The sequence below is a fragment of the Macadamia integrifolia genome, unplaced genomic scaffold (assembly GCF_013358625.1).
Source record: "Macadamia integrifolia cultivar HAES 741 unplaced genomic scaffold, SCU_Mint_v3 scaffold_238A, whole genome shotgun sequence".
Classification (NCBI taxonomy): Eukaryota; Viridiplantae; Streptophyta; class Magnoliopsida; order Proteales; family Proteaceae; genus Macadamia; species Macadamia integrifolia.
In genome coordinates this window covers 64,372-84,401 of record NW_024870652.1, presented here as the reverse complement: position 1 = coordinate 84,401, position 20,030 = coordinate 64,372, and the positions used below count along the sequence as shown (strand labels likewise).

At 37.9% G+C, this 20,030-nt stretch overlaps 1 protein-coding gene and 1 long non-coding RNA gene across 2 annotated transcripts; one reads left to right on the top strand and one right to left on the bottom strand.

Annotated features, from left to right (window-relative positions):
• Positions 1 to 2,337: 2,337 nt before the first annotated feature.
• LOC122071485 lies at positions 2,338 to 3,322 on the bottom strand. The gene is made up of 2 exons (XR_006138192.1): positions 3,203 to 3,322; positions 2,338 to 3,117 (listed from the first exon to the last, which is right to left on the bottom strand). It is a non-coding gene; the product is annotated as an uncharacterized LOC122071485 (long non-coding RNA).
• Positions 3,323 to 3,800: 478 nt separating this feature from the next.
• LOC122071488 (chaperone protein dnaJ 10-like) lies at positions 3,801 to 19,630 on the top strand. The gene is made up of 3 exons (XM_042635847.1): positions 3,801 to 4,177; positions 18,406 to 18,465; positions 19,379 to 19,630. Exons 1-3 carry the CDS (start codon positions 4,091 to 4,093, stop codon positions 19,628 to 19,630), a joined length of 399 nt encoding a protein of 132 aa, XP_042491781.1. The 5' UTR covers positions 3,801 to 4,090.
• The last annotated feature ends 400 nt before the right edge of the window (positions 19,631 to 20,030 follow it).

Sequence of the window (20,030 nt, the reverse complement as noted above, 5' to 3'; positions counted from 1 at the left end):
TTGAACCAAGTGTGAATAGCTTCCACTCCGCTCTTCCCGAGCAAAGTTTGAGCTTACAACATGTCCTTATATGTGTCTTTTGACTCTGTTGGGTGATTGCTTGAGTACGTGAGGGGGATATCAATGCCGCTTAGAATCCATCCATGAAGGTCATTTGCTCAAGCCCCATGGTGCTATCTATCATCATCTTAGTGATCTTCTGTGTTTGAGGGAGAAATAAAGAGAGAATCAATGCCCATCTCCATATATTCATCATCATCAACAACAACACACAATAAAAAACTTAGCCTTATCCCAACTTGACAGAGTTGACTACATGGATCCAAACAAAATAAAGCAGGGAAAACAAATGTCCAAACTAAAAAGGGGGATATAGAGACGAGGAAAGAGTATATGAAATGAGATGAGAGATGACCAATGACATTGGAAAGATGCCGAATGAAATATGTAAGATGAAAGTAATAGGAAATAGGCACAACCCAACAAATCAAGAGAATCTCAGCTTATTTATGGGTTGTGTCGCTTTATGTTACTTTCATTTCTTGTCTTACATCTTTCCTCTTATTTTTCTCTTTCATTTTTCATTTCTATACACTCATCGTTAATAACATATAGTTATAATTGATGTTTTAATCCGCTAAATTTAGTTTGAATTAGTGTGAAAGCCATACTTTTATCGATGTTGAGATGGTAACCGAGTGCATGGGATAGTTTGAAGATCAGATGGAAAAATAGAAAACCAAAATTTTTGACCCGCTCGAGATGAACCTCGAGCATATAAGTAAGTGACTACTCTCAACCGATGGTAGTGACAAGTTGATTCACATATAATTATGATAGGATAGATGAAGTGGGGGGGACTGCATTTGGAGTGTTGAGTGATTGATACATTCATTTAAAATTTACAAGAAATTTTTATAAGATAATCATATGACTACTGGCTATGATGTACAAAGTAAAATGTTAGGCAACTAGAAACATCATGCCCTATGTCATGTTAATTATTTATGACTGACTACATATGAAGGTTTTAAAACTAGGAAGCATGTGGTTATGAGTTCGACTCCTCTTACCTCCTTGGGGCCTCTCACACAGGGGTGTTTAGTGTTTATCATTGTTTTTAGTGAAAGTTTAATGGTTTTCATCCAACCTTGGTATAACCCGGTCCATGTGGTTGTGAGTTCAGTATGGGCACGTGGGACTAGTTAGGCTGAAGACTTGGATACATGTCGTTAGCAAAAAAATAATATATATATATATATATAAATAAATAACGGCTTGATCGGTCAAGGCCGATACAATTTTGATACCGATCTGGATCGGCTTGGGTTGGACCATATCCAATAGATATACCCTTTTTTTTTTTAAATTAAATTTTATTACGTTTTTACCCGTGCACCATACATGTGTATCGGGCTTGGAAAAGTAAGGATCGGGGATCAATCAAGGTCAATATCATTTCGATTTGGTCGATATTGACTAATCTGATCCGATCCAAGTTTTAGAACCATGTCCCAATACATAAAAAATAATCACTTTATGGTATCTCTCTCTCCTTAAATTTCATCAAATCGTTATCCATCATAGTGTGACTAAAGTTACACATCATGTACCACATATTTGATTAAAAGACTATGTCATCAATAAAGAGCATACACCATGGGACATTGTCTTTAATATTTTTTTATTAAATCATCATTGATAAACGCAAATAAATAAGGGTTTTAAGAGTGTTATGGCTAAAATATATGATCCAACATCTATCGAGCGATCCTAAGATGAGGAAACAGCCAAGCGCCTTGGCGAGATCAACCATAATCCACCTAACCTGGGGCAAACACCCAGGACAAGAGCCAACCGACCAAAAGTGTTAAAAGAGCTCCAGGAGTCAAATGGCAAGGTCAGTACCAAGAGAGGCACCATGTGCGAATGGTTCATATAACTGCACGACCCTCGACCGAACGATGGGTTTTCATGAATTCAATATGTCAAACATACTATCTGTTGCTCATAACAAGCATCTTAGTAGTCACATCACTTACCCTTTACCATTCGATCTAAGACCTTGACGGATCACCGCCGAGAGATACCTCCAAAAAGGGAGTTGATCAAGCCTAGATTGCATGCTGTAAGATACAGAGTGAATCCAAACAGAACTCTTATTGGAATATTGGATATTCCCTTGAAGGAAGGGAATCTCGCCATATTATTTAGGAAAGCCTAGCTTTCCTACTACAACTCTTACTAGATACAAACTCCTACCTACAATAGACAACTACCAAATCAGGACTCTTCATAAGCAACCATCATCTCCAGTTATAAAAATTAAGGTAAATCTCTCTCCAATGGGACCAATCTTTTCCATTATTACTGGAACTATCTATTTTGAAGAATCTAACTTAGGCATCAGAGAGTTCCCCGCCATATCAACTCAACACTCACTCTCTTGTGCAAGATCCAAGGACAGCCTAAGTGCAATTTCCAGATGCAAGAAAGAGTGATCCTAGAATAACCTAATTGTAATTGAGAATTTGTTGCCTTTTTTTAATAACAAAAATTATTGGGCTTGGGTCCCTCAAGGGATCCGGTTTGTCTCCAACGATTAACGCTTCAACGAGCGTCCAATGATTTGTCGGATGCTTGACACGTGGATTCTGACGAATCCAATGGTTGAACGATTTCGACCCGTCTCTCCTCTTGCTGGACGACTGCTGAGGGCGATGAAACATTGAAAACCGATCCATTGCTTGCTCTCGGGCTCTTCTCCCTCTATTTCCCTCTTTCCTATTTTTTCATCTTTCCCTCTCATGAACTTGAAAATCTTGAGAACTTCACTGAAGATCTTGCGGCAACGACGGTGATGATGGCGATGATGGCGATGATGATGAGGTAGAGAAGGAGACATCTGTGGTGGCATCTAGCAACTTTCTCTTGTTCTTCTAATGGGTCGATCGTCTTGCTTCGGCTTCCCCATTACCACCACTCACTCTTGTTAGATAATCTTTCAAATATTCCGAGAGATCATCAAAGCGAAATCGAACCTTGATTTTCTTAAGCACTCGTATCCGATCATTCCAGGCATACAATAATCTATTTCATCATATTGACTTTCAAACCCTAAACACAAAGCCACAAAAAAACGTAAGAAACCTATAAATCAATTATAGAGGGGGATCTAAGGAAAAGAGAGGAGATTGAAAACCGAAGATAGGTGGGGAGAGAGATCTCTCCTTCTGCCTCTCATCGTCATCGCCATCTTCATCGTCGTCGTCACTGTTGAGGAACCAAAGTCAGGTTTAGGTTTCGTCTAGCTTTGGGTCGGGTTTTCCGTGGCTGGGGTTTGCATATGGGCAGCCAAATGGTTTGTTCATTCACAATCGTCGGATTAGAAAATGGCCAGATGTCGCTCTATGGGAGATCGTCGGACGCCCGTTGGAGTGTCAATCATTGGAGACGTGCCGGATCCCCTCTCAAGTGCCTAGTGCGTTCAATGTGCATTGCACGGTTAACACACCCCTGGCCATTAGATGCACATCCAGCGCACTTGAAAGGATCCGGTTCCATAATGAATTCATTGTCTTCATTCTTGACCTCTATTAGTTCTCACATGGTCACCACTCACCAGTCACCACTCGATTATACATTTTTTTATTACATCCACATAATCCTCGACACTCCTCTTCCCTATTACACGTTGGATTATTTTTCGGACATGTGAGTAGGGGTCTATGGTCCACAAAATTTTGAACATACGTCGTAATCCAGACGGTCAGTCTCAGACAAGTGGTGGCCAGGGGAGCAGAATTGGTAATCCACTGATTAAATCCAACGCGGCTTCTTACTTGATTCCTTTGCGTTCTATTGCTTTTATTTCTCCCACCTTTACCCAAACTTTCGAAGAAGCACCGGCGTCAGTCCTGCACTCCTGCTGCCCCAGTTTTCATCACTTTCTTTTTTCTCCCTTGGGTAACAGTACAGACGAAAAGAGGAGGAAACGAGGAATTGATCGTTTCCTGCTTCTGTTGATAGTCCGAGGACCATCTTTGCGTTGACCGGAGCACCAGCTTCCGATCTTAGCAGTGCTCTTAGGATGGTGAAAGAAACGGAATACTACGACGTCTTGGGCGTCAGCCCTACGGCTACTGAGGCGGAGATCAAGAAAGCTTATTACATCAAGGTATTAATTACGTTATATTTATAACCGAATTCTCTTCTCCATGGATTCAATTATTCATTTTGTCTTTCATTAGGGGAAAAAACCCTATCACTCACACGCATATTATATCCTTTGGTCGAGATCCAATTTCTTCATTTTCCTCGACCCAAGGAAGGAATGGTTGGTTCTGGGAATTAGAAATTTGTGGAGGTTATCGCTCAAGAATTCATCTCAGTGTCACCGTCAATTCTTGTTCGCGGGGTTTGTGGAGATTGGAAAATAGTCACAGGTTGACATTAGTCACGGGTATGGCTGTGTTGTGCAAGGGAATCTATGGGGCATTGGGTATTGCCTCTGTCTGTAGGAAACTAGTATCTCTTTAGGATTAGTTGGCTTATTATTCTTCATGTTGGTTGGTTCTCCACTAAGCCATCCCCTCGAATGTGCTCCCCTGCTTACTCCATCTCTTCGCTAGGTGGTAATAGTGATGCCAGCGAAAGTAGCCGAGAAACCCCCACTCTTATGATTAGTTGCTATTTTGCAACCGAGAAGAACTACCATTTCAGTCAGGCAATTGGTCCTGAATTTTAGTGGAGAGAAGTAAGTCTTATAGATAGCTGTTGGAATTTTAAATGGTTTTAAAGTTAATAATTCAAAATAATATTTTATTTTGTAAAAGGTTTGTTAGAGGATTGTGTTGTTTTCTTAATAGGCACCTAAATGACTAGTAGGTGTGATTATTGAAAGCATGGTTGAATGGTCAAAAACCATGTCTTGTGGGGAAAAAATATGGCGTTTGGGTAAGTCTTTTGGAGACACTCCTTGGTGGTGTCTCTTCCTCATTCTCCAACAACAAAGAGGCAATCCCAACTCCAATTTTCTTTTCCATTTTTTGTGTCCAATTGAGCACAGCTCTGAAGTGTTATGACGTGGCCGGGTAAGTGAATGCAACGACTAATGGAGTGGTTTGCGGGGCTGTTTTATCTTGGACGCTGATTCACAAGAACTCAGTTTGCACTAGAGAGGGCGTCTACAGTGTTAAGGAGAGTGGCTGGTGATATGACTTAGCCCCACTGATTCCTTAAGTTTCATGATTTATTTTCAGGTTCTTGATGCTATGTTTGATGCTTGAATTTGCCACCATTAACCTTGGTTTGTCCATGGTTTAGTTAAGTACTCTATTTCCCTTGTTATATGTGTTACCATGTATGTTTTTGGATGAACATTTCCAAATGTTCTTGAGGGTAGAATTGCTTGAATAATTGCAATTCTGATTTGCAATATGACAAACCCATTTTAAGAGGGTATTCTTTCTTATAAATATTGGAACCAATATGTGCACACGTGCCTTGATTGTTGAATGGGAGATTCCACTAATGTATAGGTTGGAAAGTGTGTAAATGGGATATTAGGTACATTAGCTTTTAATGTGGCAAGAAAAAAAAGAATCCATGTGAAATGATTATTGTACGTGAGTACCAAGAGTAAGAGGGTGATGTTAGTTATTAATAGCCTATTTAAAGGTTCACAGGCATTCGGTGTGACCCGAAGTACTTGGCTCTTTTCAACCTCTAACATTTCACTTTTTAAAATGGTTGGTGTTCTATTGGTGTCAAGGTATGTAATAGGCATGTAATCATTGCTTTTGTCCTTTTTGTTTATCTTTTTCGACCCGTGTTACTCTCTTTGTCTATCGGGCTATGTATGTGAAAATGAGGCGAGAATTAGGCAAGGGCTCTTATACAGTGGACAAATGCGAGTAAAGAATATAGTCCAAAAGTGTAGGATTAGATTAACATCTTAGAACATTAGTCTAGAGTCAATTGATGTTACGAAGAGAAGAAGGATTAATATGAAAGCACCTAGAGGGGGGTGAATAGGTTATACTAGTGGAATTAGACTCTTTTCGATAAATAGGTCACTCGTGTGACAACAAGTTAAAATCGTGCGGAGAAAATAAAACAAGAACAATCACAACACAAGATTTATAGTGGTTCGACTCAATTCGAGTCTAGTCCACTCCCTACAAGAATCCTCTTGTAAGGTATTCCACTAGTTCTCCCTTTCAGTACGATAGGTAGGGAAGAAAACCTTTACAATCTTTTTCACGGATAAGAGTATCCTTACAAATCTCCTTTACAGGTAGAGAGACACCTTTACAATCTCCTTTGCAGGTAGAGATGCACCTTACAATCTCCTTTAAGGTAGAGAGGCACCTTACACTCTTTTACGGATAAGAGGATCCTTACAATCTCTTAAGGATGAGAGGGTCCTTACACAAGCCTAAGTACAGTCTAGACTTAATGTAAAATAGAAAATGGAGAAGTGGAATAAAAGAGAATTACCTCCGGTGTGGTGCAAATGAAATATGCAATGATGATAGAATGAATGCACCTTTTGAAGTCTTCTTTATGCTTGTAATGTAAATGCCAAGATGTAGATGAAGACTTGTAGATGGTCTTGAGTTCCTCTTGAATGTAAAATGAAGAACTTGAACTCAAGAGATGGTGTAGACCAATTCTCACTTCTAATGCTAAAATAATGCTTCTCTAAAGTTGGGATTTATTGTTCATCAATGAGTAGTATTAGAGGTATTTATAGGTGAGCTTAGTGAAGCATTTTAGGTAGGAAATCAAGCTCTAACGGACGTATTCTGGGACCACCGGTCGACCGCCATCGGTAGCCGGTCGACCGCCAAGACCCGTTGAGGCAAAATATAGCCGTTGGGGCACTTCCAGCCAGTCACCAGTCGACTGGGACTTTTTAACGGTCGACCGCCTATGGTCTCGGACAGTTCTGATCGACCGGGGCTTCCAGCCGGTCGGCCGCCAATATGACAGACTGTTTTGACAGAATGCTGTCATACTAACCAATCTTCAGTATTTTGACTATAACTTTTCGGTCCGACCTTGGATTGACTTGAGATTAGTTGCGTTGGAATCACAACTCAATTTCCTACAACCTCTATGAAGGTTTCATCTCCTGATACTGACTTTAAGATTACCTAAAATACCCTTGAGTCAAGTTAATGTGGTTTTCACATAATTTCATTAGAACACATTTTTCCTAATATGTTCCTTACCACTTAGAGACTCTCCATACTTGGTCAAGGTATGCTCTATGGTCATTCTAATATGATGCAATGCACATGCATGAGGTGAGTGCATATAAGTATGTGGAAATTACAAATTACATTAAAAGTGACTAATCTATCCTAGTGGTCTTCTTCTTCACTTGAACCTTCCACTCTTTGGCACTTTATCTTCTTTTCTTCTTGTTTGCAATTCCATGTCTTTAAGCTTAATGTCTTGACATCTTGAAGCTTAAATTCTTATGTTATCTTCTTCAAGAATTGATGCCAACTTGTTGATACTCTTCATTTGATGACTTCAATCTTCATTTCTTCGTTTCATTCACCAAATTCGATCTTTGATATGAAGTCTCTACAAAACAATACTTAAAGGAAAATGGTGACATACCTTCATATGTTTGTTATCATCAAAACCAACTATAGGAGTGTGGGCATATCCCTAACATAATATTGCCCGTGGTTTACAATATCTCCGATATGTATATTAAATTTAGTCAACCGATATAGCGACCGATACTAATACTTTAATCCTTGATCTTTAGCATATTTTAGCGTATCTCCGATACAATACTATACTTTCTGATACATATATTAAATTTAGCTGATCGATACAACAATTGATACCGATACTCTAATCCTTGAATTATTGCCTGTATTCGATCTAAAGAAAGATGCGATGGATGTTCAAAGATTTGGAGATAAGATTATATCCATCAATCTTTTGTTGTAGAAAGAGCTTGTCAATATAATTAGCGTTTATGCATCCCAAGTAGGATTGGGTGAAAGTAGTAAGTTACAATTTCAGGAACAGATGGATGGATTAGTGCAATGTTTTGGTCAAGGTGAAGCTATTATTATAGGAGGTGACCTGAATGGACATTTTGGGAGGAATCGTAGAGTCCATGAAGATGTATATGGATGCTATGGAGTTTGGGAGAGGAATGAGGAGGGAATCTCAATTTTAGACTTTGCGGTAGATTATGATTTATCCATTCACTTTCTTTGAAAAGAGAGTGGAGCACTTAGTTACCAACAAAGTGGGCATCATACCAGCCAAATAAATTTCTTCCTAACTGGAAGGTCCGATAGATTGTTGTGTAAGGATTGTAAAGTTATATCTGATGAGAGCCTAACCACTCAACATGAACTTGTGGTCCTGGATATGTGCTTTAGTATGCAGAAATGTAAGATAGGGGAACCCATTTTCCTTAAGATAAGGTGGTGGAGATTAAAAGGATATATTATTCCCTTGATCCATCTACTGATAAAGTGGTCAACAAGGAAAGTGGAACTTTGAGGGAGACGCTAATACGATGGGGAACGAGATGATGGCTTGTATTAAAAAAGGTTGCTAAAGAAGTTCTAAGGGAAGCAAAGGGTATTTGTTAGGCCCTTAGGGTGACTTGGTGGTGGGATGATGAGGTCCAAACAGCCATTAAGACTAAGAAAGCTAGTTTTAAGACTTGGCAAAGGACTGAAAAGGTATACTGTTGCCAGAAACAAAGCTAAAAAGATTGTGGGGATAGCAAGGGCAAAGAAATACGAAGGCCTTTATAATAATCTGAACAAAAAGGAGGGTGAAACAGTTATCTATAAAATAGTTAAAATGAGAGAAAGAAAGAGTAGAGATTTCAACCATGTGAGATGTGTTTAAAGTGATGATGGTAGAGTGATTCTAAGAGATGAGGACATTATAAAGAGATGGGAAAAATATTTTTATGGCCTACTTAAGAGATGAGAACTAATTCGTGCTTAGCGGGGCTACCAAGAATTCATTATCTCATTCCTCCTTTCATAAAAGTAGGCTGGGTGATGGATTGTCTTGGTGGTGGACTTAATGCAAGTAGGATGCTTTGGCTTGACCGTTCTATATGGAATGTCATTTAGACAACTGGTGCCTTATTATAGTTTATCGTTATAAGCATGTGGCTAATTTGTAGTGGTGTGTCAGGTTGATAGCCAACACTTATAATAATTAGCTATAACTTGTCAATCTTTTTGCATAGATCCTTGTGCTCGTCCTTGCTTAAAATCTCCATATAGCCGACCTCATTAAGTTGAGATAAGATTTTGGATGATGTTGTTAATGGAGACATTTCGAGTAAGAGTGGCTAGGAAGTGATGTAGATTCTATACCAAACTAGGCTTGTTTTATTAGGAATAAGTCTAGGGTTGGGTTGTATATGTGTTGGGCCTTGAGTCCATATGGTTTGGAGTGTAATAGGCCACTTTTATGGGTCTAAACTGGGGTTATTAAGGTTACATACGGGATTAACTAGTTTGTTTCCTTTTTAGTTGGATTCAATTTAAGTTGTTAGTCTTTATTATTTCTTAGGAGTCAAGTAGTTAGTTTCCTTATTCAGCTAGTTTCAATTTCAGTTAGTTTCTAATTTCAGTTTTTAGTAAGTATTGTATTATAATTTAGGAGACTAAATTAAGGTTTCCTTTGAAGGAACCTTCTACTTTGTAATTCCCTCCCCCATCAACATTATAAATATACAAGAGGAGGCTCCTAAAGCTCCGAATGATTTGACAAAACTAATATTGCTGCTGCTGCTGCTTCTGCTCCTCTGTGAGAAACTGCTGTGTATGATCACAGTGAAGGGTTGGTGTTCGATCTGACGACTCCTTGTAGTGGGAAGCCAGGAGGATCTTCTTCTCCAAGCTATCCAAGGTTCCATCAGTTCATTCAGCCTTACAGGTACTTTACGTCAGTCTCTTCTTCTCTGTTCTGCCCAGAAATTTCAGAATTTCCTGCTCTCCAATCCTTCTCCCTTCTGGACAGACCAGCCATCTGGTTAGGCTCAAATTTGGATCGAAGATGCACCTCCCCTTGTATGAGACTCGACCAAAGTTTCAACCCCATAGGATCACCTGATTTTGAGTTATTGGAAATCTCCCAATTTCTGTCCTATAGTGACTATACCCTATTTTCAGACCTAAGACTGAAATTGATAGCATGGATCTGTTTGCTTCTGATTTCTTTGGTGTTCGGACATATTTTCCATATTGTTACTAACCCTATTTCCGCAACTAAACTAGCTTTTCATATTTGTTCCTGATCTGATCCCAAAAATCATAATTATGAGATCAATACTCTAACCGTTGATCTGTTTTCGTCCTTTGATATGATCTGTTATTATATTGCTGTTGTGCTTGATTTTGTTGTGTTCTTTGAGAGTATCCTGTAGCATTGGGATTAGGTTGCATGTCAACCTAGTTCTACATTAAAGAAGACTGCATTACTCATCAAGACATGACATGCCATAGATATATATGAAAAGTTAGAGTGATTGCAGTTAAAGAGTCTTAAGAAAGATGAAAGTAAGCAAGATACCAGGCTCTGATGAGGTCCCAATAGAATTGTGGAAGAGCTTAGGTTATGTGGGGTTCCTTGGTTAACTAATCTTTTTAACAAGATTATGCGCATAAGGAAAATACCAAATGGTTGGAGGAGAAGCATAGTAGTCCTGATCCACAAAAATAAAAGGGTTATTTAAAGCTGCAATAACTATGGAGACATAAAATTAATGAGTTGTACTATAAAGTTGTGGACGAAAGTTATTGAAGCCCCCTTGAGAAGAGAAATTACTATCTCGGAGAACCAACTTGGTTTTATGCGAGGTAAATCTACGATGTAAGCTATTTACTTATTCAGGTGGCTTATGGAAAGATTTAGATCTTGCAAAAAGAATCTCCATATGGTTATTGACCTTGAAAAACATATGATAGAGTCCCTAGAGATTTAATCTAGCACGTACTATATAAGAGAAGGGTTTAGAGTAAATATGTTCATATAATTAAAGATATGCATGAGGGCATGGTGGCTAGTGTGAGAACCATGGGAGGTTAAGGTAGTGAATTCCCAATTACAATTGGCCTACATCAAGGATACAGTGAATTCCCAATTACACTTGGGATACATCAAGGATTAACATTAAACCATTATTTGTTTGTGCTTATCATTTCTGATTTAACTAGGAACATTCAAGATGAGGTTCCGTGGTGTATGCTCGTTGCTAATGATATTGTTTTTTTGGATGAGACAAAAGCAAGGATTTACTCAAAGTTGGAGTTATGGAGATCAATCTTGGAATCAAGAGGTTTTAATATAAGTAGAACAAAGACAGAGTATATGATGTGTAACTTTAATCACACTATGACGGATAACAAAATGATGAAAAGTGAGGAGAGAGAGCTACCACAAAGTTATTATTCTAGATATCTACGGTTAGTCATAAATGCACATTATCTCATATTATAATGCCCATACATCAAGCCCTCCAACCGCTTAGCACCCAATTGGTTTCGTCTCTTATAGTGTATGGGGTTGAAAGTATTCCAATTGCTCTCACACCTAGTGGCGGAACATGTCTGGGAAAGCACTTTAATTGCTACTTTGGACAGAATGGGTGAGTCTCTTCCATATTGCACCCACCATTCAGCTGTATAAAAAGCATAAAAGAGTATTGTTATTTGTTAGGTGATGCCGTGGTGGTGCGTATCTAAATATGAGTGAAAAGACTAAGGTTATTAGACCAACCAACAGCAATGCGCCAGTGCCTTCCTGACCTGCAATAGCTGCTGCCGGGCCAAAACTCCCAGTACTATCCCTGAAGGCTTTCATTTATATTCATTTAAGTGCTTGGTACCAATGTAAGCAACTTAGCATCAATATCCTAAGTTAATAATTGCGTAATTTATTAACTACCACTCACCTCTGTATTGATAATATTTTAAGCCATTGGATTTGCCTCAAGCTTCTCCACCACGGCGTGAACTGCATCTATGAGATCAGTTCTCAATGCAAGCCTATGCTTGTATTGGTGCTTTGATTTAGATAGTATTCTGAAAATAAATAATAAAAAGTGGTGAGTAAGGAACTAAATGTCAAAATTCATAAGTTGAAGTAAGGTGAATAAAGTAAAACTAACTAAACCTATGTAGAGGATGCATGAGTTGCCTCTCCCAGCGGTCTTTGATTAAAGAAATGAACTTCCTTGTACCCTTTCTGTACACTGCCTTCACCTCCATCTTCATCATTTCTATAGTTGCCCATATGATTGGTAATGCGAGTTTCTTCTATGAGCCCACTGTTCTCAAGACGTTGACGATTAGATGTAATATTCTTACCACCTTTTTGAGGTCATCCCAAAAATTTTCACTAGCAGTAGTGGCATAAACCATTTGATACGTGCACGGTAGAGAGAGGGAGAGAAAGTTGGAGATAGAGAGAAAATAGGAGAGATAAAATAGGGTTTTGGCTAATTAGGAGGTGTCTGCCTCTTGGCTTTACGGATGAAGCCGGACGTCTGGCTAATTGGGAGGTAGCTGCCTCTTCTCAAGATAAACTGAAGAGAGACAATTTAGGATAATTTTTCATTATCTTTTCTATTCCATATTAGTTCCTATTAAATAGGATAAACAAGTAGTTACAAACCTTGCTTCACGTATTCCCACACCATACACTCCATTTACGCTCCACTATTTCCACTTCCATACTTATCTCTAACTTCTACTAACTTACCAACTTCTATTAATTACTTAACACTCCACCGTGGCAATAACTCTTACCCACATACAAATACAATAATAATAATACTAATAAACAAAACAATAATAGTAATAATAATAATAATAATAACAATAATAATAATAATAACAATAATAATTATTATTATAATGAGGAAGTTAGGTACGTAACAATCCTTCCCCCTTGAAATGTCCTTGTCCTCAAGGACCACTGGGATCCCATATCTTGATAGTAAAAGCTGCAGTCAATGAATCTAGAATAGTTAAATCGAGACGCACGAATCTAGTTGTAAAAATGGACATCTCCTTAAGGGAATTGATGAACGGTACATTCCTCTTATTCTTTTTCTTCATCATCTTCTTCGTCTTCTTCTCTCATGTTGCTTCTTTTTCTTTATCTTCTTCTTCGTCTTCTTCTTTCTCAATTCAGCCAAAATCTTTTGGATACATTGACAAATTCTAAGCATTTCATTGGAAATCATCATCATGTCCTGAACAGATGAATGCATGTCTTCGATTATCTCAATATTCATACCCATAGTTGTAGGATCAACCATGCTTTGATACCAGATGATACGTGCACAATAGAGAGAGGGAGAGAAAGTAGGAGATTGAGAAAATAGGAGAGATAAAATGGGGTTTTGGCTAATTAGGAGGTGCCTACCTCTTGGCTTTACGGACGAAGCTAGACGTCTGGCTAATTGGGAGGTAGCTGCCTCTTCTCAAGATAAATTGAAGAGAGACAATTTAGGATAATTTTTCATTGTCTTTTCTATTCCATATTAGTTCCTATTAAATAGGATAAACAAGTAATTACAAACCTTGCTTCACGTATTCCCACACCATACACTCCATCTACACTCCATTACTTCCACTTCCATACTTATTTCTAACTTCTACTAACTTACCAACTTCTATTAAGTATTAACTACTTAACACTCCACCGTGGCAATGACTCCTACCCACATACAAATACAATAATAATAATAATAATAATAATAATAATAATAATAATAATAATAATAATAATAATAATAATAATAATAATAAAAAACAATACAATAATAGTAATAATAATAATAATAATAACAATAATAACAATAATAATTATTATTATAATGAGGAAGTTAGGTACGTAACACCATTTTTCCTCCCTGAGAATTAGACCCCCCAATCAAACCAATCCTCTAAAGAAAACATGGACTTAAGTCCAGACTTCTTCGTCTCAAAGCTCTTTAACGTGATATAGTTTGTCGCGAAACGTGTCAGCCCTGGACACACCAAGTAACCACGACATTTGCTCCTCAACAATTGCAGAGCAAACTTATGGTTGTAGAGAAAGGTTATCATCTGTCTTGCTCTGTCAACAATACTTTTTACAATCTTCAAATTTCCCTTGTCTTTTAATATGAGATCAATGCAATGGGATGCGCAGGGAGTCCAAAATAGATGGTACTTGGGATTGTTCATTAGTTTTTCTGCAGCCTTCTTAAAATTGCTCCCATTGTCCATGACAACCTGTACGGTTATACCACATTATTTATCCTAACATCATTCACCACTCCTTTCAACAGCTTGTAAATATATTTTGCATCATTCTTTTCGATAGATGCATTAACTGACTGGAGGAAAATAGTCCTTCCATCACAATCTACCATGAAATTGGTGATGGACCGTCTAGTGGGTCCAGTCCAACCATCACATATCACAATCACTCCATATTACTCCCACATGGGCTTCAACTCCTCAATATAATCCACTAACTCCTACTTTTGCTTGGGCAAATAAACATTTTACATCTCATATGCATTGGGCCCCTTCACACATGGCCCATCCCTACCTATCTCATCCAACATGTTTTGGTAATATGATCTTGTGGTGGCATTGGCTAGAAAGCCCACTTAGATAAAGCCATTCCCTTTGCCTCAGTTACATTGGTCCACACCTGTTTGAGCTTTAATTGTCCTGAGTCTTGTTTTCGAAATACTGCAGGATCAACCCGAAGGACCTCAACGTTACGGTTACGAGCTGGTAGTGGGGGTGGGGGTGGGGCTTGGTCCCTCACTTTGGAACCTCCTTAATAGAATCTTAGGCTCTTTATGTCTCAACCTCTTCCTCCTCCTCAGTTGCTTAGGGTCTTCTGCAGCCGGTCTAGATGAATCAGATCCCCTAGCCCTCTACACACGTCTATCCTCACCAATACTAAGCTGGGCTTTGCTCATTGTCTTTGGCTTCCTCAATTGTCTAGCCTCTTGTGTTGTTTTTGTATCATCAAAGTCTGGTTCATCACTGTCATAGTCTTGCTCCCCTAACTCTAGCAACGTCTCTAGACATGCTTCATCGAATTCTTCTCTGACTGCCCTCTTCTCCTTCCCACCTCTTTGATGCTCTAACATATTCCTCCTTATTTCATTTGAAACATTAGGGCAACCCAACACATTTCTATCACCCCCAGCAAATTGCCACTTTAGTCTAGTGGCCCCCAACTCCCCCAATTTTCTTATGACAATAATTACATCCTGATTTCCTTTTGTCAACTATAAGAGGTCTTCCATGAACCCATGCAATGCCCTCATCTATGTTAGCCATTATGCAATACTACTATACTAGTGCCAACACTGTTCCAACAAAAACAGAGAACGATTATTAACATGCACACATCAAATATGACTCCTAAAAACAGCTAAAGGCTATTATATATTCCCCCTAAGCATGATATTTTTTGCCTATTTAAAATAAAATATATTTTTAAATGTAGTAATAATTATTTAATTAATAGACAAAATTTAATTCAAAAACATCACATTATTAATAAATTTCGATTGTAAATGGATTTCTAATAACTTTGATAATTTTCTTGATTTTTCAAACATAACAGAATAATTTTCATATTTATTTTCATTTTTAAAACATTTTAGCAAATATTTAACTAAATTCCAAAAATTAAAAAAGAAAAAATCGACACCGTCACGCCGTAGATCGGCTAATGGTGTCCTACATATATTAAATTGAACACCAAACATCAAATGTTAACCCTATTTTTTTTTTTTTCAAATATATGTTGTAGGAAATTGTATTTAAAATTTTTTTTTAAAATAACTTAACGTGCAAAAAAAATTTTGGCACCATGAATGCGTAGATCGGGTCATTCTAATATATAAAAAATTGAATTCTACTATGTATACAATAACATTGTAAAAAAAAAAAAAGGTTTTTGGGGTAAATGGGGCTTATCTTTTTGCTCCAAGTGCCCTTCCTCAGGTAGATCTCCTTGGTTGTATATGATTCTAGTCTAGAATCAAAGATTGAGGGAGAAAGTTGAATTTCTTGGCTTCAATCCACTGTTTCTCAGGTGTAAGAGTCAAAATTTGAGAGAGAAGGGTCGAAATAGGCGAAATGGTCATGTTTCATTGAAAAAAACCCTTTTATTAGGCATTGGTTGATTTATTCAAATTTTCTTTAGTCGAACTAGTCGATTTATTCAAAATTTCGTCCGAAATGGTCGATATATGTCGATATGGGTCGAAACCATGGAATTTTATTAGTACCATAACATTTCATATGGGACATGGTCAAAATAGTCAAAATTTTGAACCATGAGCGTAAGAAAGAAGCTTGCCTTTCCAAATTTGAAGCCTTTTACGCATGAGATCGAGCAGGGCGGGTGCAATGGTCCGCAGTTAGCCTAGCAGTGATGAGTGGAATTCCCTGGTATTTGATTGGCTACTTTGCCATTATTGATTTAATGAATTTTATTTTATCTGTAGAGTTTCATATTATTTTTGTAAAATAGGTTCTTTGTGCAAAGATTCTCTTTCTTTTCTTCTTCTTCTTCTTTTTTTTTTTAAGAGGGAGTGGGATTTGAGGAATGCACCTAGGGGTGAAAAGTGCAATTTAGGCCCAGAAAAAACCTGATCCCGCCTTAGGCTGATCCATTTTTCTTCGATGCTTGGGCAGGAAAGCTGGAATTTCCAGCCCATGAACGGAGCTAGGGTCCAAGGGTTGGGCTTGGTTAAGGTTGAGGCATCAGTTTCAGCTCAGCTTCCGCAACTCTAGCCTGAATTAGTATAAGCATACAATGTGCATGCATGTATATGCATATGCATATAGGATTTATATAGTATATTGGACATATACTCATGCATATAATTATATGCCATTGCTTAGATATATCTAGAAGTGATTTTGCTTAGATATATATGAAATTCTCGAGCTCAAAAAAACTTGGGGAATAGGGGATTAGTGTTGATTCTTGTTGAACTCAACCTGGCCCATGGTCCAGTCAGGCTAGGGTTGGACCAGCCTTGTGCTGGGCACATGGTTAGCAAAAAAGGGGACGGCAAAAAAACAGAAATGGGTGGTACGGGTTTTAAACAGCAAAAATTGTGAACAATACGGTAAAAAAAAACAGAGAACGGTAAAAAACGGAAAACGGACGGTACAGGTTTTTAAATGTGTTGATTTCAAACCAAACGGGTCCAAAAAAAGTTAGTATACTTGTATAAATTAAGGAATTATTACATTAATACCTGCATCTAATGTTCAAAATAACTACAATATCCAACATTAATGCACATACATATATATATATATATATACCATGTTTCATTATGAGTTCTAAGACATAATTGAATATCAACCATCACCCATTCTAAATTCATACACCACACATGTCCAAAGTCTTATTGAGCAATGTGGCTTGGCTATGATGTTGTTCATTGTTGTCAGCATAGTCAACAAACTCTCGGCGTGATGTATGTTTAGTTTGAGTTGGGACTTGGGAGTTATTACATTGTAAACACTTTTCAGAAAATGCGTCAGTTTGTAGCTCAATTTCGGGGTCCATGCAATGATATTGAGTTGAAGGTGATATAATGAGAAATATAGGCCATTGAGTTAGCTTCAACTTGGCAAAAGAATCAGGTCGATCTGAGTTTGGGAGAGAGAGATATGGTCAATTGTAGACATTATGTTCAACAAGTTGAGTCTTAAAAAATGCCAAAAAAAGGGGAACGTGTTTAAACGTGTTTTAAACATGTTTAGAATGGGAATGCTTGCCGTTTGCAGTTTTTTCCTGTATCTTTGGGAAGCATATGGCAAAACGTGTTTAAACGGTAAAAAATGGAAACATGTTTCTGCTAAAAGTGGCTGGGCATTCAAGACCTTGATAAAACCCAACCTGCCCAACATGCACCCCTTAAATGCAGCTGTCTGTGACTTGGCAGTCATCTTCCCTACTACATTTCCTCTTTCCTTTCTGTCTCCGAGTGATTTTCTCTCTGCCAATGTCTTTATGGGTGCATCTCTTCTGGCTTTGTGAGCATGCCAGTGGGCCTATCTGTGAATGAAATCATGCATTGTCTCTTTGTCTCTGTGCGGGCATGCGTGCAAGTGTTTTTGTGCATGCATTTCTGCCTGCCTGCCTGCCTGCCTGCATGTCTAACTGCAAGTGTCTCTGTTTGTGTGAGTGTGCATATTTGTGACTGAAATAATGAATTTTTCCTCTCTTCCTTTCACTGGTTTTATCTTTATGAGGCCTTAAAAGCGTATAAAACAAACATCATTGCTATCTTAACGGGTTTTCATTGGAACTTGTTAGTTCGTGACTTTCTTTGGTGGCTTGCAGGCACGGCAGGTCCATCCGGATAAAAATCCCAATGATCCCCTTGCGGCACATAATTTTCAGGCAAGTATTGCATTTTGAATACTGTTATAAATATCTTATTCTTCTCTTGATAGGAATTATTAATTTATCAAAAAATCTACTATAATCCCCGACATCTTTTGAGTACCATCATTAAATTTCTTATTCTTTTCTTGTGCTTTTTCCCAATGTCGGTCTTGCATCTTGGATGAAAAGGTGGGCAGATGCTTTGGGCTGGAAATTGTTTTTTTTTTCTTTTTCGGTGGAACTTTGGGCTGGAAATCAGTGTTCAAAAAACCCTCTTCCCATCCTCTAAAACATGGATGGTTGTGATTTGCTATTTGGACTTGAATTGGCTCAAAACCAGTGAAGTGGCAGAGCAGGATTTGTATGGCCAACATAAGGTAGTAGGATTAAGGCTTAGTTAATTGGGTTGTCAAATGATTTTTTTTTTTAATGACTAGATTGTTCCAATAACTTAAGATAAATTGATCCTTCTAGTAGCATGACAATCCTTTTCCACCTGACTGTCCTGGTTATGTTTCCATTGCACAAAATGCATTTTGCTATTTGTATTTTTCTTTGAGAAATGATGCTCTTTACCCAGGGAATGTTGCTGAGGTCCTCCTATAAACGCTTTTTGAACGTTTGATAATAACAGCATCCTTGGCTACGTATATTAATGCTCTGGAAAGAGAACAGCTTGTAATGGAAACTGTTTCTTTGAAGAAACTTAATACTTTGGGCCAGAAAAAAAAAAAAAAAAAAAAAAAAACATTTGAGTTTCCATTGGAATTGCTCACAGTTATTCTCTTTACTATTTTAGGTTACTTCTATATATGAGTTTCTATGTTTATAGAATAATTTAGCTTTTAATCTGATTGCCATGGATCATTGCTTCGAGTACTATCATTTTATTTGGCCATTAAAGTGTTATTATTTGTGGATGGTTTAGGTTTTGGGGGAGGCATATCAAGTACTAAGTGATCCAGCACAACGGCAAGCATACGATGCTAATGGGAAATCTGGAATTTCAACGCAAGTTTTCTTTTCCTGTACCCACCCATTTGATAAAATAAGTTCCTTCATTTTTCCTTCTTTCTTTTTTCTTCTGTTGATGACCCAATTTGTTAGAGTGAAAAGAGCTTTTTTTTGGGTGGGGGGGGGGGCTCAGATGGCAAGAAGGCTTGAATTCTACCAACATTGAACAAGTTGCCTCAAACAAAAATGTGTAAAATAAAAAAATCGACCGATTGGATGAGGTTTGCTAGGCTGAAAAGACCACACCAGAAAACCTACTGGAGAGAACCAGAAACACAGTGCAACAATCCTAATATTATGTGGCAGAAACTTGGACGGAATACATTTGTCAATCCCTACAATCGATGGGGCTGAAACTTGGACTGAATGGAGGTCCTAATGGGTAGGCTAGGTGAACATTTCAAGCTAGCCAATGGTTGGATTAGAAGAAGCACTAACAGAGATTTGAAACTGACAACAGACAGAATTAGTAAGCCAAAGAATAATCTATAATTCCCAATCTACTAATCAGATTACTACCAAATTCTGGTTGATTGTAGTGAAGAGAGGGGAAGATTATATCAGAC

Excerpts from the sequence above, each read along its gene's own strand:
- LOC122071488 (XM_042635847.1), top strand. The coding sequence starts at position 4,091 with ATGGTGAAAGAAACGGAATACTACGACGTCTTGGGCGTCAGCCCTACG. Across the intron at positions 4,178-18,405 it reads AGAAAGCTTATTACATCAAG|GCACGGCAGGTCCATCCGGA; the intron begins GTATTAATTACG and ends GGTGGCTTGCAG. Across the intron at positions 18,466-19,378 it reads TTGCGGCACATAATTTTCAG|GTTTTGGGGGAGGCATATCA; the intron begins GCAAGTATTGCA and ends TGGATGGTTTAG.